The following is a 20,045-nucleotide window of genomic DNA, read 5'->3' as shown; positions in this document are numbered from 1 at the left end:
AATCAACATAATTTAAAATGTCACTAATTAATCACTTTTTCATAGATAGCTTTAATGACCCTTACTGTAATGAAATACATTTGTCTGTATGCATGAGAATTAGAGTCAAAACCTGAAGCACTAGCAAGGATTTGTTGCATGAGATCCAGGCCCTCTTGAAGCCAATGATAAAACTACTGTGGTACTTCTACAGGGCCAGGGTATTATTTATTATTCTTAAGATCTTATGCCTGTATCTTCTTAAAAGTTATTGTGCTTTTCAGCATAGAGTCCAGACTGCCCTGAGAAAGTGCTCTTTTCAAATGCTGCCAAATTCTCAAAATCAGCTAACTTCTTTTTCATCTTCAGCTGCACAAAGTAGACTTAATGCTTTCCATATTAAAGATAAATCAAACAGAAGCGTAGTAACAGTAATAAAACTGTCTTTATCAGCTTGCCCTCTCTGGGAATATGTTTAACTTGTTGAAGAAGTGGGAAGTCTGTCATAAATGAGACTAGAGGTTGCAGGGAGAAGAGATTTTGATGGCAAAGATATCCCTGCCATGCTGCTGTGTTTTTAGGCACAGTGAAGTCACTTTATCCAAACTTTGAACAGATGATTTTTAACTGAGTGCTCTTTTCTAGACTTGCATTGTAAATACCCGACTTGTGACTCTGAGCTTTGCACAAGTGCTGAGTGTTCCACAGCTATAACTCAGATCAGAAAAAGCTGTGCTTGGAAAATAAAAAATGCTGAACTCTGAGAAGTTACATGCAAAATAACAGGGATAAGGCACACTCAGAAAGTGTTAATTCATTACCTGAAAATCTCTGTGCTTCAGTTCAGCATTTCTGAAATGTCAAGAAAAATGTTTCCTACCAAGACTGTGATAAGAATATATTCATTAGTTTTCTCTGCATTCCAATGGTGCAATGATGACTACCTGTTAGGAAGTTAATTGTTCTTCCTTCAAAGCAGAATCTGAATAGAATGCCGTAAGTACCACAGCACAAAGTGAATAATGAGAGTAAAATAAGATGATGCATATCTGCTTCTTAAATTGAGATGTGCATCCTGTGTTCTGAATGAAGGATGAGTCCAGTGGGAAAAGGCATTTAGCCACATAAATAGAAAATGTATCATACAGAAAAAGAAATGGATAAGGTTGTGACATTTCTTTTACCAGTGATTGAAAAAATATGCATATTTTAACCTAGCTGGGAGTGCGAAATATGTAACTTCATTTTGGTGGAGGTATTTAAAGAAATAAAACTGCAGATGACCTTTATGTACAGGACATCATCTCCTCTAGTTGTTGGTGTAGGAACCACTGTTTATCTTTTCTAGTGTGTGATGGGAGGGAGTGATATTTTTATGTAAGTTTAGATAGAAAAAGGAAAATGGACCGTATGACAGAAGGAAAAGTAACTATTCTTTAAATTAAAAAATAATAATTCACTGTAGGAATACTATTAAAATAGTGTGATTACTGAATAGTACAGTAAGACATTCCTGTCTAATGGGGTGGTTCACTTATCTGTCTTTAATAGCAGGAGTTTTGTGTGAGTGCTGTGCTATGCTACCAGTATTAGCCTACAGCAAACATTATAACAGCTTTATGAGTGACAGAGTGTTTTATCTTAAGGTATAGTGAAGTCACCATGATGGATTATGATCTTTCTGGTACTAGTTAGGGAATTAGGAACCACGTGTTGGTATTGATTTTAATATCACTTCACAGTGACACAGCAGCTTTCTTACACAGATGCTGCTCTTTAAAATGGCATTGTTAGAGTTTCAATTTATTAAGTGAAAGGAAAGCATTTGTTAGGGAGCTAGTTTGTGCAGAACCATAGCATCAGTGTACTGGTTTGTTTTGCTTCTAGCATATACCTTCCAATTACATTTTATTTTATTTTTGAGCTTAACTGACTCTGGAAAAATTCAATCCTTTTTTTACTTATTTGAGGGAAACTGAGCTGCTTATTCAAGGGTTTATACAAGTGCAGATATTCCTCAGAACAGAGACGAAAATATTTTATATTTAGATATTTTTATTTGTTTCAGTAAGTTTTTCTGTGGTTTTGGACGTGTATTTTTTTCCTTAGGTTGTGCATGCTATAAATGGATAGAGGCAAATTAGGAAATTTTCATACAATGTTGATTCCCTTTTTTTAAAAAAAAACAAAACCAGAGCTTTTTGTTTTCTTGCTTTAACCTAAGTTTTATCTTTTCTGGCTGAATTACTTCTGAATTATAGGAAGAATTTTTTTTTATTGCCATTGAAGTTGTAGGAAGAAATATGGAAGAAATATTGAACTGTATGAGGAAGTATTTTGGTGGTCAAGTTACTGGATCAGTTTTCTTGAGTATCTGGTGCCAGGCTGGCTTGGTAGGCCTCATCCTAAAGAAGATCCTTGTAGAAGATGAGGTTCCCTGTAATGTGTGCAAACAGAAATAGATAAATTGCTTTTGAACATCAGTAGATCATATAAGAATCATAGAATTGCTCAGGTTGGAAAAGACCTTAAAAATCATCAATTCCAACTGCAACTGAACCATACTACCCTAACTCTAACAACCCACTGCTAAATCATGCCCTTGAGCACCACATCCAAACAGTTTTTAAACACATCCAGGGATGGTGACTCAACCACCTCCCTGGGGAGTAGCTTGGTTGTCTAAACCTACCCATTTTTGCATAATTTTCCTGCTTATCTAATTTGTTTCCAATTTGAAGTGTCCTACCTTTCTTAGTCATTCCTCATAAGAGCGCAATTTCATACCTGGGTTGAGAATAGGTCGAAAAAGACAAAAAGATTTCAGCTCTGCTATACTAAGATACAGTGACCAGAAGAGCAGGAAATACTTGAGAGATCAGTAGACAGAGAAAGTAAAATAGTGGCATCCTGTCTTGTTCTGTAGTCACTTTCATTGTAACTTCTATTCTGTTTGACTTCTGAACTGTTACTGGTCACCTAGTATGTGTTTTCATGGAAGAACCTGAGGCCAGTGGTAGCTTGGCCTCCCTCAGATATAGTGTGGCCAGCAGGACTTGGGAAGTGAGTGTCCACTTGCACTCTCATTGGTGAGACCACACTTCAAATATTGTGTTCTGTTTCGTGCCCCTCACTACAGGAGATAAGTTGAGTTGCTGGAGAGTTTGCAAAGAGCAATTAAGCAAGTGAAGGGTCTAGAAAACAGGAGTTATGAGGAACAACTGAAGAAAGTGGGATTGTTTAGTCTTGAAAAGAGGAGTTTAAGAGGAGACCACATTGCTTTCTACAACTGCCTGAAGGAAGATTGCAGTGAGGAGGTTTTTCATCTCTTTTCTCAGATGACAACTGATAATATTTTTAGTATTATTTTCAGCCTTGTTTTCACCCTTTGTTTACTGGAAAATTTAAGCTAAAAACAGAGATCAGTACCCATTATTAACAGATTTCTTTCTTTAGAAACAACAGGGTAACTTATTTTGAATGTGCTCTTGCAAAACTACTTCGTTCTACTTACAGTTGTTTAATAGAAGATAGGTTAGAAGTCTTTCAGTTCCTCTAAGATTTGCATTGTTTATATAGATTTAGCCCTTCAGTAGAGATGTACTCAGAGTAATTTTATTTCTCCATTGGAAGAGATCGTTTGAATCTCTATCTTGCTTTTGCAAAACGTATTTTTTAACATACATTAAAGTTACGTATGTCGTATGTAATTTCTTTGACATACAGGTCCCTTGGAGTTAGTGGAAGCTTTGGAGCATGGAGGATGTCCCACAGCAGGATGTAAAGGAGTTGGGCATGTTAAAAGAGCAAGACATATTGGCCATCATAGGTATGTGCAGTGAAAATGATTTTTTTTCACTTTGGTAATGTCTGTATGCATTTTTTTTAATTGTTGTTCACAAGAAAACTTATCCTGTCTGGAAAAAAAAAAATACTAAATTTTGTAAAACTAAATATATGAAGTGATTTCAGTTGCCATGGTGAGCATACTGAAATAAACTTTAGCAATCTGTGACTTCATTTCACCAGATGAGATTTCTCAACCATCATTTTTGTCACTATTGATAGATTCTGCTAATCAGGATTTTCCTATGAGGATTCCGTGGGTTGCTGTTTGATTTGCAAAAGGTTGTAGACAAATATGCATAAAGCAGTAACTTTTGAACCTTTTGAATCCAGGTCACTAATGTTTTTTATCACTTGGATGTTTTGTTCTGCTCAGCAGGGGTAAAGATTTGCTTGTTGACTTGAAAAAAATACCAAAATGAAAATTCTGATTCACACAGTCCCAAATTATAGCCTGAACTACTTTCTGTTTATACTGAGTGTTTCTAAAGATCATTTTGTTGAACATTTAAGTGTAATACAGAAATGTGAATCTCCCAGGCTCTCCTGCAAGAGAGCTGACCCAGAGAAAGCAGATGTGTGGGAGAATAGAATGATGCATGAACACACAGGGACATGGGAATACTCACTAAGTCAAAATTTTACAGTTTTTGAAATGTTTTATAGTATGAGATTAATCTTGAATATTTCAGTAAAGAAAATACAATTACTGTAATATGTTGAGAATTGAATCATAAATAGCATCAAATAGCCTTTTCACAAATCAGTTTCCAAAAACTGTCTTGGAATTCTTTCCATTGAACAATCATAGGATCCATTAATGGTTGTTACTTTGTGCTTTCTGCTCTACTCTCATTAGAGGATTTCTCTTTGGTGATTTGTTTATATTTTTGAAGAATATTATCTTGGATCATTCTCATGATCCAAGAGATAGAGCAAGAGATTGACATTTTTGGTGGTAGAATTATATCCTGTTTATGAGAATTAGCCTACAAGGTTTTGGTGGCAGATCAGCACTAGTTCAGATTATTCTCACTTTTTTCCTTCTGTCTTTTTCTGTTTATGTTCTTTTTTCTTTTTCTTCTTTTTTGTTTGTTTGATTTTTGTTTGTTTTATGCCTTTCCTTTTGAAAGGCTTTGTTGATCCTAGTAGGGTGTCTGCTTAAATAATCTAATCAGTACTTAAGAAGTACTTGCTCTTTTTTTTTGTCTTGCTGAAAAATTTTCCTGGTTTCTTAACTGAAATTAATTTCACATACTGATAGAATGAATCTTGTATGATTTTTTAGTATGTCTGATCTATAAGGCAATAATGTCCAATTAAGGATATTTTCCTTAATGTGCTATCTCATTATTTATAGTCATATGAACATAATCACCATTCTCAGCCCAATGCTGAAACTTTAAAAATAAAAAGATAGGAAGAAACTTATGTGAATGTGTCAGAAAAGTTCTTCATTTGTGATCTTCTCTCTAAATATATTTTGGCATTAAAACTTCTAATGTTTCACAAAGGATGAGTAAGAGAGGTATGTTAGTTCATGTATTCTTTGCTTTTATGGTTATATTTTCCACGCTATTTAAAGTTATTATACTTACTCATCCTGAATACTAAGAAATGGCAATCTATTGTGTTTTATTTTTATTACAGTCTTAGCAATCCTGTTATTTACATATGAACTGATAGTTCTAAGTGATAAAAATATAACCAAAGAGATTTTGTTGATTATAAAATCAATTTGCTTTTTCATAGCAAATAAATTAGCATCATAAATATCTTATCCTGCAGTTGTGTTAGTTTGCTCTCTGTTTTGATGTTTTTTGTGGGTTTTCTTTTCTTGAGTATTTATGAGAAAAATAATGAATTTCTTGTTTATCTGGAGTCTGCAAATTTGAGGGTCTAAGTCACCCAAAAAATTCTACAGTTGTACTATTACTTTTCTTCTAAAATAACAAAGACATTTTGAAATTGTTGTAATTATCCACGTCAGGTTCAAGTCCCTTGGGTCTCTTATCTTGGCAAGCCTCAAATGTATTTAAACGTGCTAATCTCTTTTTTTTCATGATGAGGTATGTCTGTCTACAGCATAAATTTCTGAGTGCAGAAGAGATTATAATTTAAAATGCTAAACAGTTCTGAAATCACGAGAACTTCTTCCTTAGGAAGCAGATAAAAGCCTAGATGATTAATTATGTAATGGGACTAAAATATTTATTTATTTATTTATTTATTTATTTATTTATTTTTGAAAGCTGATGTTAATAAGGACTGTTTATCTATCACCAGTTGATCTAGTTTTGTTTTGCTGGGCACTTGAAACAGAGACTGGTGTGCATGTCAATAGCATGATGCAGATTACCTGCATATTTATGATTAGGTTGTATATTGTATGATTTCTATTTAATATATTCATTAAGTCTGAGCTGTAATGCAAAACATTTGGTTCCAAGCAGGTCATTTGTGTTTTGTATTAACTCCCCATGAGTAAAGAGTCTGTTTCAGCCAACAGTTCTCAATTGCATGATTTTCAGGCAATTAGAATGGGAAAAAAAGTTTGTAGTTCATAATTAAAATCATGCTCATTGCTAAAGAACACAAGTTAAAATTTGTGGGTACTGTTTTCATACTAGTGACTCTGTAGTTTTTGTATTAACTGGAAGTTTGCTCCTACCATCAAATAAGGATGACATGAAGTAAACAATATGCTGAACTGTTTAGGAAGCATTGGGAGCAAAATGTAAGCATGGAGAGCATTTTATTAGAAACATCGTCTGTTATGTGAAAGTGAACTGAATGTGTCATGATGGAGACCATGTTCTCAGAAAACTGTGGTGCAGAAGCACTGGAAGCCTCAGTTCACTAGGATGTTGCACCTATTTGTTCAATATCTGTTGAACTAAATCTCATCTGATACTTTTGCCAGTCTCCAGTTTCATTTTCTTTTATGTTAAGGGTGTTATCCCAGACAAATAGGTTTTAAGCTACTGTTGACTCAAGTTTATGCCGTTGAAGCAACTTTATACTAAAAAAGGATGCATTGATGATAAACACATTGTAAGTTGTTGAAAGCATTTGTATCATTTGTTACTAGGATAGTTGAAAATATTTCCATAAAGTCAACTGAAGTAAAAACATCACTAGGTAAAAATAATTAAAAAAAAATGTTATAAAATAATTTTTTCTTTAACAAAAAAAAAAATCTAAATAAGACAATATTCAGAAATAGTTTTGCTATTATTTCATAAAAATACTCGTGATATATAACTTGAATAGTGGTTCTACATGTGGGAAGTAAGAACACAAAGTTTCCTGTACTGCTTTCTGTACTTTTTGGGCAGTCAGCAGGTCACATTATACACACTTCTTCTCATTAATAATCAGTGCATTCATTGTTTGCTTTTTTTTCTTCATTCATCATTGCTGATTCTACAAGAAGAGAGGCTTTTTTAATGTCAGGTTTTTGCTCAACTTATATAGTGCTCACAAAATAATAGCTCCCTTTCCTCAGAATACAGCAGATAGCTTAATTGCTGTGATGTGCTGATCCTCCAGAGTTGAAAGGTAGCTGATTACTTTCCTGTGGGGGCGCAGGGAGGATGTTAATTTGAATATTTATTTACTGAAACATGGGTTGAACCTACTGAAGCAACGCAGATGATAATAGATTGTCTTCCTGGTTTCAAAGATGTGAAGCAGCTACAGAAGATGTCTGGCACCATCAGACATACAGTAGGATTTTAAATGAAGCTGCCACTTCTTGCCATGCTGCCTGTTCTTCTGGAAGACATCAGTTCCTACAGGTCAAGGATATCTGATAAAATTGTAAATGGGCTCTGAACTTCTGCTGTTTTCTAAACAATGTGTTAAAGCATGAAGTGAAAGCTGCAGCAGAAATCCATGTTCAAGTTGATAGAAGAGTTAAGAATCCTAATTTAATTTTTAAATAACCTAATGATCAAGACTTCTGAGCACTTGAGTTGTTTCTAGAACTTAGTAATGTATACATCAAATACTTCTTTATGCGTGAATAATAAGATTAACTTTTTAGTCTTTGTAGTATACAAGCTCAACTGTACTGAAGGCTGGAGGCACTGAGATTCAGGACTGATTGATGGATCTAAAGCCACCTAGCTCATACTGACTGTTCATTCATGCTGTGTTTTGTTGCAACAAAGCTGACAGAGGAAATCATGAGCTTTTGTTTTGTTGCTCCAAGTAATAGAAACATCAAAGGACTGTCATGGATTTTTTTTAACCTGATGTAGCAATTCAAATGATTAATTACAAAGAAAAACTCATCTGAATTTAATGCTGTAAAATTTCATTAATATTATAACTGTTGTTGACTGAGATTGTTCTTCAGCTTCTATTTTTGAAGAAAATTCTAAAGGAAAAAAGCAAAACAAGCAAGTTCCAATGAAAATCTGAATTTCAAGGCTCCTGCTAACTTTTTAATTTAAAACATACTACTGATTTTGGCAATCAGAAGGTCTACTAGAGACGAAATTGTACTGTCGGATTTCATTGTGATATAAAGCCTAATTAATAATAATAATACATAGCTGAAATTAAATAGCTATTTTTTTGTGTTGAGTAGTTCCTTGAGATACTCCTTAATAATGCTCAAAACATCCCTGTGGGGGATGTTGGAAGTTGAAAGAAGATTACATGCTTTATTTTATCAGAGTGGCAGAACTGAGATTGACCAGTATATTCCCAAGTTTCTGATAACTGTATATTATCACAGTGGTATGGGTTTGTCACAGTCAGTATATAAATCCCATCTGTATCGGCTCCATAAAGCCATTTTCCAAATAAAAGCCTATATTTTTTCAGCTTATACTTCATTTGAAAGTTAAAAAAGATGTAGTACATGCAGTAGTATAGAGATTAGGAAATTGACCAACTTTCCCCAGTCTTCCTCTTTTCTACCTCATCCTTTAGTTCATTGTTTTCAATTGTTTTAAGGTGTCTGGCAGACACCAGTTCTCAGATAAAAACAGTAGGTAGAAAATGACAGTAAAAGTATATAAACAAGTCTATAGTAAATGCCAAATTCTGCTTAAATAAGTTGATTAGAATAGCACAAGCTGTATTCTATTGACATGTCTTTCCTCCATAATTCAAGTCCAGCATAGCTATGAAAGGATTCAAAAAATGTAGATATTGTCTTGTTCAAATTAACCAACTGAAAAAAAATCAATTTGCTGATAGAATCTTGTTTTGATAACCCCAGCGAGATATGACTAACTTGGGTAGTGTAGCCTGAAGGACTTTTCTCTTTTTATGCTACTGCTGAGAGAAACATAAATTGCCACAAGCTTTCTAGGTAGGACCAAAATTAGATAGGAATTGATTCATACTTGCTGTGAATCCAAAGCTTCATGGGTAAAAGATCAGTATATTTTGAATAGAAGGCCTTTTCTAATGCTCTGCTTTGTAGAATTAACATGATACTTAAAGCTGTTGGGTTTTTTTGTTTGTTTGTTTTGTAATTCAGACGTGGCAAGGCATGTTGCTGGCAAGGTAAACTGTTGTTTCTATTAGGCAGTCCTGTTTGGAAATCATGTACGTTATCACTGAAACAAAACACTGACATGGTTTTTGGAAAGACAGTTGTATTCTTGAAAAAAAATAAGCAAAAACCTAGAATGTAGGTTTTGAGTTTTTTACATCTTAGCATTATAGAGGTTCTTATAATAATACAGATAGGTAGGAAAGCATAATTTTATATTTAGCATAGTAGCCCACTAGCCAAAAATAAAGCATGTTTATCTTAAAGATATTTGAAGGCTGGGCTTTTTGTTGTTCACTGTCATGACATATATATACCTTTCAGAATTTTCTATATTATCTTTGAAGTATACCTCAGTGTATTTTTATGTATTTAAGATGTTATACCTGTGAGTATGTTGACTGAATAACCAGTTGGACTTTCCGTAGATAAAATCTTAGTTCAGTCTGGTGTGTTTTACATTGCTGTTGTTCCATTACCTGACTCTTGGGCAAGCACAAGGTTTTATGACATTGAGAGATATCACAAAAGTTTTCACATTTGTTCGAGTCATTATCAAAAGCACAGCATCAAATTATCTCACAAACGGAAATGCAGTGAAACAAGGGATGCTGAATGATAGAAAAATGTATGAAAAACATACTTCTAATGCAGTCTTATTTGCAAAGTCTTATTTGCAAAGTCTTATTTGCAAAGATGGAGCACTCTCTCAGCAGTGAGAGAAAGTAGCCATACCTCATACTGTGCCTTGCTATGCAGTCTCTTTGTGGACACTATGTAAGAGAAATATCCTCTTTTGCATGGAAAATACCCACAGGAATGTGATTGTGTTATTTGGAGTAAGAAGGATATAGTCAGAGGCATCTTCTATATTATGCATAAAATGCCATGAAAGCTTTGCAAGCAGGCTAAACGTTCATCAAGCAATTTTCCAGAATGTATGCTGTAATATAAATTAATATAACTTGTATTCCATAAGTTGCTATAGAAATGAAATATGAAAAGTGTTCAGGTTGCAGTTTTTAATCAGTATATTTATTAATATTTTAATGTCTGACTACTTGCATTTTTTCTAATCTTTTCTATGTAAATTGATTCCATCCGCTTCTAGAAAATTGGTCTCAGATGTCATTTCATTTGAACTAAGTTGAAGTCTGCAAAGTGAATGAAATGAAGGAAGCATTTCTCTTTTTCACCTTCTAGCGCAGTCAGCTGCCCATACTCTGAGATGAACTTGAACAAAGAAAGCCTCCTACCTGATCGGCTCAGTGGGGAGTTGCCTGCAGCCAACCATGTCCCCAGAAGCAGAAGAGTGGAAGCAAGGGAAAGATCCCCCTCTCCTATAATCAAGTAATTCTGATTGGACCCATGTCTATGACTAGCTGTGGTGCTTTATTTCAGTGTTGTGTAGCATAATTTGTAGTTGTGTAATGTCTGGATAGTTTCAGGAAAACTTGTCTATTTATCTGCATTTTCACTTACAGGGAAGGAATGGTTTCATCAGTGCTCACTGAAAAAATAACTGACTAATACTGATTCTACTACGTGTGATTTAATAACATTTCAGTTTCACATTCAGTTTAACCATGTAAGCTACTAGGTGGTTAGCTGGAATTTAAGATGGGTTGTTTGTCTGTTGGTTTCACTTACGAAAGTGATTTATATGGTTTTTTTCTGTTTGCTGGGGTGGCCTTACTGACATGGATGTAAATTAATGTTACTCTTTGAATAACTACAATAAATTCTGCCATTATTGTTGGAGTGGGGAATCGAATTACTGGATGTGAGTTTTGCAAGAATGATGCATAACTCCATAGCTGAAGCTTCTTGAAGGGGTACTGTAAAAGCACAAATGGATGTGATGCCAAGTGACTTTTCAAATGATGATTTTCTAACAGAAATTGTGAACACAAACTCCTGTGCTCATTTTGTGTTAGGGAGATACACAGAGAGTTTAAGAAGGAATGGAGAAGAGAGGCTTCCCATTCTTTTCAAGGGCTACATTAAAGTAAACATGAAAATGTGAATGTTTATCCTGAAGATTCCTTCCATTTTCCTCTGTTATAACCAAGTATTTTCAATGGTATTTCAAATGAGATTCTCGTAGTTGGTTTCAGCTACATGCATTAAAAATAGCATATTCAGCTGTCACTGAGCACTGTTTGGTTCAATTGTTCTTGAAAGTCTAAGATTGTAGAAATCTGAAGTAACCCTAGTTACCTTCTGGCAACTAGCCTGAATGTGGTCTCAGTGGAGCCAGTGACAGTTTCACCAGTTTTCTCTGTAACAGGGACAGCATCAAGCACTTCTGTTTTAACAGTCCCAGCTGACAGATTGCATAACATTTGTAGGGTCCTAAGTGCGTAGCCGTATATTGTAAGAGATGGGATAATGGGGTAGGAGGAAAATATGATACTTTGAATTTTTCTTATGTTACAAATATTTGAAATGGAGAGTTTATTCTCAAAAATACCATTAGGCAGATTCAATGGTAATGCTGTTGAATTGTCTGCAAGTTTTACCTTTAATAAGAAATGCTTTGTGATTTAAAGTTTTGTGATTTTTTGAAAGTCCTTCATCTACTATTCTCTTGATGCTGAGTGAGAAACTTCTGTGTATTCTTCTAAAAAGAAAAACAAAAAGCCCACAACCTTATTTTTTTCAATTACTCTGATGATACTTTATCCATAAAGAAAATAAAGTGAACAACAACTCAACTTCTCTCTTTTTAAAACATTTTGTTAATTTATTCTAAACAGTGACAGAAAATGCCCAAGCCCTGGACACATAGGCACAAAATCTGCAGCTCATAATCGATCATCTGGGAAAACTGTATCAGAAACAGCTAAGCAGGAGGACAGAGAAAGTGCATCTCCTTGCAAGAAGCCCCAGTTATGTGATGTGAAAGAAAAGAAGCCACCTGGGTAACTATCAGTTCCTTTCAAAGTATGGGTTGTTTAGAGACTGTTTAAAATGCAGCTTATATGAATGCAGTACAGAGGTTTATCTGTGGAACTCTTGGAAGCAGTGGGAAGGAAGAAGAAAGTTCTTCATATTGGAACAGCATAATAGTCTTTGTATTTGAACCAGAAAGGAGTGGCATGTCACGGTTTATTTAAGGAATAAGTAATACATATCAGAAAGGATAGGAAAAATACTGCAAGTCAGAGAAATTACTGAAAGTAATCTCTTAACTCTCATGCTTAGAGTCTTTTTTTGACAAAGAATGACATGAGATAGTACATTAGAAAATAATATTTATGATATTATATGTCATTATATATATATATAAAAATATATATATAGGCTATCTTTGATACTGAAAATCTAATACACTTCTGTGGGGAAATATGTGAGGCAACAGCATTCCTTTTCTTATTTAATTAGTTATAGCATCAGTGCATTATTTTATTTATTTTTCTTCCTGAACTAGTATTCACACTTTCCTTTAAGACAAAAGGTCCTGCAGTAAAAATTATTCTTTGCTGTCAATTTTTCTTTAGGACATTCTTTCACATTATTTCTACCATCTTTTGGAAAAGATCTATTGGGAGCATTGAACAGTGTTAATATATCTTTATCACAAATAAATAGCTTTAGTTAGTCACATTCCATTGAATTTGAATAGCAAAAAAAGTCAGAATGACAGTAGTGTAGTTTGTGTTAGTTGTCATTCGGCATTTCAATCATATTTATAGTAAGTTCCTTCTTTTTCTTCTGGAAATAAAAATTGACTTTACTGAATATCTCTAAATTAATTGAAGAACAATGTATAAGGTCTTCTTTTTTTTTTTTTTAGAGGGTGTTATCTTTATGAAGCCCTAAAATAGCAGATACATGTGCTATTGGTTCTCTCATTTTCATTCAGAGAATAACAGCTTTGTACCAACTTTGAACTGCCCAGAGGCTTTTTGAGTTGTTTGAAGTGTTTGAATGCACTGATGAATCTCTGCATTTTATCATCTAGTTTTCCACATTCTTTATATCCAGCATAGCCAGAGAGAACTTTAAGTTGACTAAGCTTCCTTTTAAACAGGTATGAGAAATGGTATTCACAACATTAGGTATATTTGAACTACTAGAGTTATTAAATATTGAGCATCTGGTTATTACAATACCCAGAGGATATTTTCAGATGTTTATTCAAAGTACATATGCATTATTGAAGACAGATATGCCTACTTTTGTGCTCCTCAGCAACTGAGCTCATTGTATGGATTTAATTATGTTTGTCTTCAGTACAATTGTGTATGTCTTTATGTTCCAGGTAATGTCATGTTTCATAGAAGTACTTGATTGAGGAACCAACCACATACACAACAAACCATAAGATTTTTTTTGCTGTAAACCTAAGTCATATTCACCTAATTTCTAGTTCCTCTTTCTTTCTCTCTTAGCTTTTAATAGATATAAATGTAAGCAATGGAATTAAAATGGAATTAAATCATGCAGCCTAATGTAGTGTGTGGCAACTCTGTCTATAGCAGAGGGTTGGCCCTGGATGATCCTTAAGGTCCCTTCCAATCCAAGCTATTCTGTCATTCTGCGATAAACAGATCTGTTTCTTCTGTGGTTTTGTGTTTTGAGGTTAGCAAATCTTGATGGCTAACAGGATGTTAACTCTAGTTTGGTTTTTTATCAGTGGAACACTGGTGAAGATATTCTCGTTGATTGCTTCTCTGTTATTTAGTAAAGCGTGAGTTCATATGGGTGGGTTCCTTGTAGTCTTTAAGGACTTTTAGTCTAGTGGCTGTTTTAACAAAATGTTCCTTATGTAACTAGTATCTCTGAGAGCTCTATATCTGTGATGATTTAGCAAGAATTGGCCACTGTCCTCAAGTTACTAAAAGAAAGAAGGAATGCACACATAATGTCAGCATATAGTCTTCATTTCTATAACAGTATGAAAAAGAATTTCTCAGTGTGTGGCTTTAAAATGAAAATATCCTCACTACTCCCTCCGCCCCTTCCCCCCCTTAAAAGATCTCTTATTTTCACTTCTCTTGCTCCATTTTTCTCAATAAATGTCCCCTCTTTGCAAATGTTTGGGTTGACAAAGCTGAGGGTTCAGCCATAGTTATCAAGCAAAGAGTGATTCTGTAAGAACCACTCAGTAAGAAGTAATGCAAAAACTAAAAAGTAAAATATTTTCAGTGGGATCATTAACAGCTGCACAGTACAGTACAGGAGCTGGGATGGAGATGATGGTTGAGTTGAGAAAAATAAATGGATAATGTTTAAGACAGCTCATGAAAATGACCTGGATAACCAGAGGGCTTTATAGGAGATACAACTGTATATATGTCTTTCAGTCTATCCATCTTCTGCACATCTATTACTTTCATTTGCATAGCAATTTTCCAGTTTCAATTATAAAGAAAAATGTATTGATCTGATTTATGTAATTTTAGTTTATACTACCCTTGAACCTTAATTGCAAAATTCATGTCAGTAGGCATTAGTGTTGCCATCTGTGTAAGTCAGAAATTAGATCCTCTTTTTTTAATTTTATGATGATACAACATCCTTTGTGTGGGAATCTTGCAGTGCTAGTAATGATCTAGCATTGTTAGCAAGCAATGTCATCATGCTTAGTGATTTTTATGATGTATTAATAAAAATATACGTCTTATTTCCGTCAGAGGAGTGCAGACAAAGGACTCTGTAAAGAACAAAGAGTGTGAAGAAAAAGAGACAGGAAATAATCTGCTCATTTCAAATGAAATTAAAGGTAACTTGTCAATGCTTCTTTCATTTGATATTAAAATCTGCAGAACTAAAGAAGTGTGACATTTCTTGTAATTCATGAAACTGTATTGCAACTTACTTTTTACATTTGCTATTTGTATCCAGTTGTTTTTGTTTGTTTGTTTGTTTGTTTGTTTTTTGATAGTAGCACTTCCAGTGTTGTGTTTACCTTATAATCATCAGAGGGTTTCCTAGGAACTTTATTGCAGTTATAAAGATGAGTGCAAACTGAATGCTGACATAAAATGTTTCCTTTCACTGACTTTTACAAATAGATAATCTGAATGGTTCATTTATTGCTTCAAAAATGTACTGGAAAAAAGTTGAAGATGCAGAGTTATACATTACAGTTATAACTTAGTGTTAAAGTGACCTATTAAGCTCCATCTCAGTCTGTTGTGCAGTTTACTTTCTAGCAACTCGTGCAGAATGGGTGTTTTTCATTTAAGTTAAAGAGGGAAGGCTAAGATCTTTATTTCATTAAAAAGCTGGAAACTGTCCAGTTGAGGTCCACCAAGATCATTAGGTGGTGGTGCGTGGTGGTAGAGTAAGAGGCATGCTCATAAGTCGCTTCAGAGGAAATTCTGTCTGGATATAAGGAAGAATTTCTCACCCTGAGAAAAACACCCTGAGAAATAGGCTGCCCAGAAAAGGACTTAGTTTGGCAAGATCCTTAATAGCCTAGTCTAATGCTTTGTTCTCAACAGAACATCATAACGTCTCTAGAGATCCCTTCCAACATGGATGTGGTTTTTGTTATCCGATTTTCTATAGTTACATATACCGCTTCATAAAGCCTTTTGATTTTGTAAAAAGGGACCGTTTGAGTAAAATTTCACCAACAAGCTTTGCTTACAAGTTAGGATGCTTTTCTGTGAAGGGTCCTGTATTATTTGATTTGTAAAAGCTGGAACACTTCCTTTAGTTACTGTTTAACGAAGTGATTCTTTGTCTCCTTTCTGTATACGTGTTTAATGCCTGTTTCATGCTATAACCAAGGAGCAGTAGGTGGGGAGTTTTACTTCAAATAGGTGTTCCTAACCTGACCTAAAACACTAATGTAATCACTTCCTATGTGGGATAAATTATATATATTCCAAACCAATCATACTGTGCTGTCAGAAATCTGTAATAGGAATTTGTGTCCTAGCTGTTGGCCACCAATCTATGAAAACTGGAACAGTAAGAATGCAGATATCTGTGAATAATAGTAGCTTCCTGGAACAGAAATAGAATGGAGCCATAACAGAAGTGAGCAATCCAAACCAAAATAGCATACAGATTTGTGATTGTATGAATGATTGCTACTAAGGAATACTAGATATTGATTTGCGGTTGATTGTTTCATTCAGAAATGAATTCCAGAGGTTTTCCACAGTTTTACTCAGCAACTGGGAAGCATTCTGTCCTGAGTTCATAGCAGACGTTGCTTTTGCGTTTGCAATGGATCTAAATAAACACAGATGTCTTATGTAGTTTGACATCATTTAAGGTGTGACTTTTCACTCTTTCCTCCTACGCACATCTGCAACTGCTGCTGCTCTCCAGACAGCAGCAGCAGCAATAAGCAGCATTTGGCTGAAGCCACTCTCCCACCTGTGCATTACCTTTGAGACGAGTGGGATGGGATCCTCCTTCCTTCCATGACGGATAAGTGATATAAAAAGGGAAATGACCTTGCAAAAAAACCCCTAGAATCACGGAGGAGTTAAATGCTATTTTCTAAATAAAACATTCAGTTAAACTCTGGAGCAGGGAATTTGCAGACATTTGTGGGTATTTTTCCTCAGAAGAACTGAAAAACTTTTTGTTGTGGATGAGACATAAATGTGTGGGCTGGAGCTGTTCATCTGATTCACTTGGAATTTTATAGCAGTGCAGTGCTGGTTTTGATGAAGTTTTACAGCTCAGCCTTGGCATTAAGTTAGTTCTAGTAGTACTGTATAAATGTTATAAGTGGGTGTTATTTATTGTATCAAAATATTTAAAATTATGTGACCTATGGTATGATAGGCCAACAGTTGTGTTGGCATAGCATTATGTTGTATTGAAAGAACTTTTTCCCTTGTAAGAATTAAGAATAGTTATATTTATATAGAACCAATATAATCACAATCATATTGGAAGAAGTCTTATGGTACTTTTCTAATTCTGGTGTAAGCAAAGCTGTACAGCCTCGTTAGGAAGGCCCGTATATATTAATAGGAATGAATATGATTTTACTGTGACTGATCTCATCACTAATCAAGGGGTTTAATGCTTATTTACTACTTTCTCTTGTTGAAGTTATTGAAGAACCCAATACCCAGAGGTTTCTGTCTCAACCAGTTGTTGTGTCATCAAAGCTGCAAATCCCTGGCCTCCCCTTGCGCTGGGAACAGCAAAGCAAGCTCCTGCCAAGTGTAGCTGGGATCCCAGCCAGTAAAGTTTCTAAGTGGAGTACAGACGAGGTAGGTTTTCCTTGTATCTTTTGTCTCACTGCCAACATCTTCAAATTCTTGGTTGATTCAGAGCTACAGATTAACCCAATAAATTACAAATGATGCCTTAGTACTGAGAAGATTAGAGTCAGCTAGATCAACAGATCCACAAAATGCCCATTCAGCTGCCATCTAGTCCTGAAAGCAGTGAGTATTCATTTGTATATGCATAGAGATAGGTGTAAGCATACAGAGAGATACACAGATAAATGTGTGTGTGTGTGTATGTATATATATACATATAAACAAGTAAATTTATGTGTATATTCACTGAGTTTAGAGAGGGAAAGAAAAGTGCTAAGTGTATGGCCCAGCAGGTGCTCAAGGTCTACTCTGATGACATCTAGCAGCATCACAAACATTTTGTGGAAGAGTATACTGGTCTTAGACTGAGGACTATTCCCTATACATAGTTTGGATATGACACAGTGTTCTAGAAAGTTAGAGTGTAGTGTGGAGGGTAGTAGTATTTTGATGGTCAGAGCCCTGCCACTGTTAGGTGTGTAGTCATGCTTGGGCAGAGAAGGTCTAGTCCCTGCTTTATTTTCAGAGGTGGCTGTAAGTGAAGCACCTTTCTGCAGATGAAACAGTTGGATCTCCTCTAACCAGAGAAAAAAGAAAATTGAAATTTGATCAAGGATTTGCTAATTCTTCTGCTGTAAAGAGAGGAAAGAAGGCAGTAACTAATTTTGTTTTTGGAAAGAGAATCAGTAAGACAGGATTCATGATTCTGGATCTTCCTGGTAGAATATCTGAGTGATTTTGATGGAGTATCTATACTCCAGTCTTAGATGTCCTGTGCACAACAGTGGCATGTGCTCCAGTTTGCTAATCCCTCTCCTTACATGTGCAGCTCTGTACTCCATGCATTGACAGAATGTGGAAGACTTAAACTGAGGATGCAAAAATAGCTAAAAACCATTGCTTTAATGCTTGTCAGCATTTAAGATTATTTTGAGAAAATATTAGTCTTACTAAATTTGTCATTTTATTCTTTGTGGCAGGTCTCTGAATTTATACGGAGTTTACCAGGATGTGAAGAACATGGCAAGGTATTTAAAGATGAGGTGGGTACATTTTATTTGAAAAAATTACAGAGTAAATAGCTTAATGGAAAGGTTAAGTTTATTTTATCAGTAAAGACACATAATAAGTGTTTGGATGAATTTTAAGTTTGAAGTCAGAAACAAGTATATGGACTGTCAGGCTGTTTTGCAGCTGATGGGGTGAGAAGAAAGAAGATAAAGCTAGTTAGGTGTTGACTAAGTCTTATCTGATCACGCTTAATCTTGAAGCTCTTCCTCCTGACATAGCCAGTTCATGAATGTGATTTGAATGCTTCTAACTAGGTTAAAAGGAGCGTGTACTTACTTTGTGAGCATGCCAGGTGTGAATTTCTGGAATCTGAGATAGTTGTACCATAGTTGTCATTAGCAAGTGTGAGGGCTTTTCAGTACAGTAGGCCTTTATAATCTCTATTGGTTTTTGTGTTTCCTCTCAGAGGTTTGTTACTCCTAGTACTTCTTCATTCCAAAAAGGCTAATTGATCACAGATTGACAGTGTGAATAATTCAGGTGCTTATCCCCACCAGGCCATATGAATGGGCAAAGTGTGATACTGTAATATTCCATGTCATGCACCCTTGCTAGTGGAGAATAACTGTGGTACTTAAACTTGAGAAGGTAAATGCACCTCCTGAGCATGGCCCTGCTAATCCTCTCCTGTGACAGAAGTTTCCAGGCTGTGATATGGATTTTAATTATAGTTTCATATCTAAGGACCAACAAGTTGCATCTTTGGGCATTTTGCACTTGTTTAGATTTTAGGCATTTTACAATTGTATCTGCTATGCAGACCTAGTTCATCTTGCGTCACTTAGGAGGACCTTCCAAGAAGTTTAAAAATCAGTAACAGCTGGTGCACTGCTGATTGAATCAACAGATGGGAAGTGCCACAGAGATGGATAAATCCTAAATACTTTTGTTTTCAGAGGTGTAAGAAAATTCTTGCCCCCTCTAGGGGTTAAGCTCCATTTGTCTCTCCAGGACCATTATCTGCCAGTGATGCCAACCAGAGTGGACTGGCTGGCATCTGTACAGTTCACAGAGAAATCATACCCCATCTACTAATTCTAAGTGACACACAGGCATGAAAGATGCTCATTCTGGAATGCCCTATCAAGCTTACAATTGAAGGTCTTTCAGTAGGTGGAAGGTGTTTGTTCAGACTTCTGCTGTGGAGATGAACTCTCATCCTTATGTTATGAAGTTGCAAAAAGCTGGGCACCCCCACACTGCAATGCTTCTGTTCTGAGCCCATCCAGTTTGGCTTTGTAAACAAAATGAGTTGACAGTAACCATGATAACCATGTGGTGCTGTTCTCACTGCCGTGCTTCTCAGCTTTCAGTGCTGCAGTGTTCTGCCTTAACAGCATGTCTGATTCAGAAAGCTTATGTCCTGGTTTCACAGGAAATGA

The 20,045-nt window shown here is 35.3% G+C and overlaps 1 protein-coding gene across 12 annotated transcripts in view; it reads left to right on the top strand.

Annotated features, from left to right (window-relative positions):
- The window catches only part of L3MBTL3 (L3MBTL histone methyl-lysine binding protein 3), a 76,685-nt gene that overhangs the window by 53,961 nt on the left and 2,679 nt on the right, over positions 1–20,045 (top strand). For all 12 annotated transcript variants that reach the window (XM_085217323.1, XM_085217320.1, XM_085217321.1 and 9 more), the window contains 6 exons: positions 3,706–3,808; positions 10,544–10,690; positions 12,100–12,264; positions 14,983–15,071; positions 17,375–17,538; positions 18,573–18,635. In XM_085217323.1, coding sequence (XP_085073449.1) covers positions 3,706–3,808; positions 10,544–10,690; positions 12,100–12,264; positions 14,983–15,071; positions 17,375–17,538; positions 18,573–18,635 — 731 coding nt within the window. The remainder of the gene's footprint in view (positions 1–3,705; positions 3,809–10,543; positions 10,691–12,099; positions 12,265–14,982; positions 15,072–17,374; positions 17,539–18,572; positions 18,636–20,045) is intronic.

This window comes from Meleagris gallopavo, chromosome 2 (assembly GCF_905368555.1).
Source record: "Meleagris gallopavo chromosome 2, MGAL_WU_HG_1.1, whole genome shotgun sequence".
Taxonomy (NCBI): Eukaryota; Metazoa; Chordata; class Aves; order Galliformes; family Phasianidae; genus Meleagris; species Meleagris gallopavo.
This window is presented reverse-complemented; position numbering and strand designations above follow the sequence as displayed.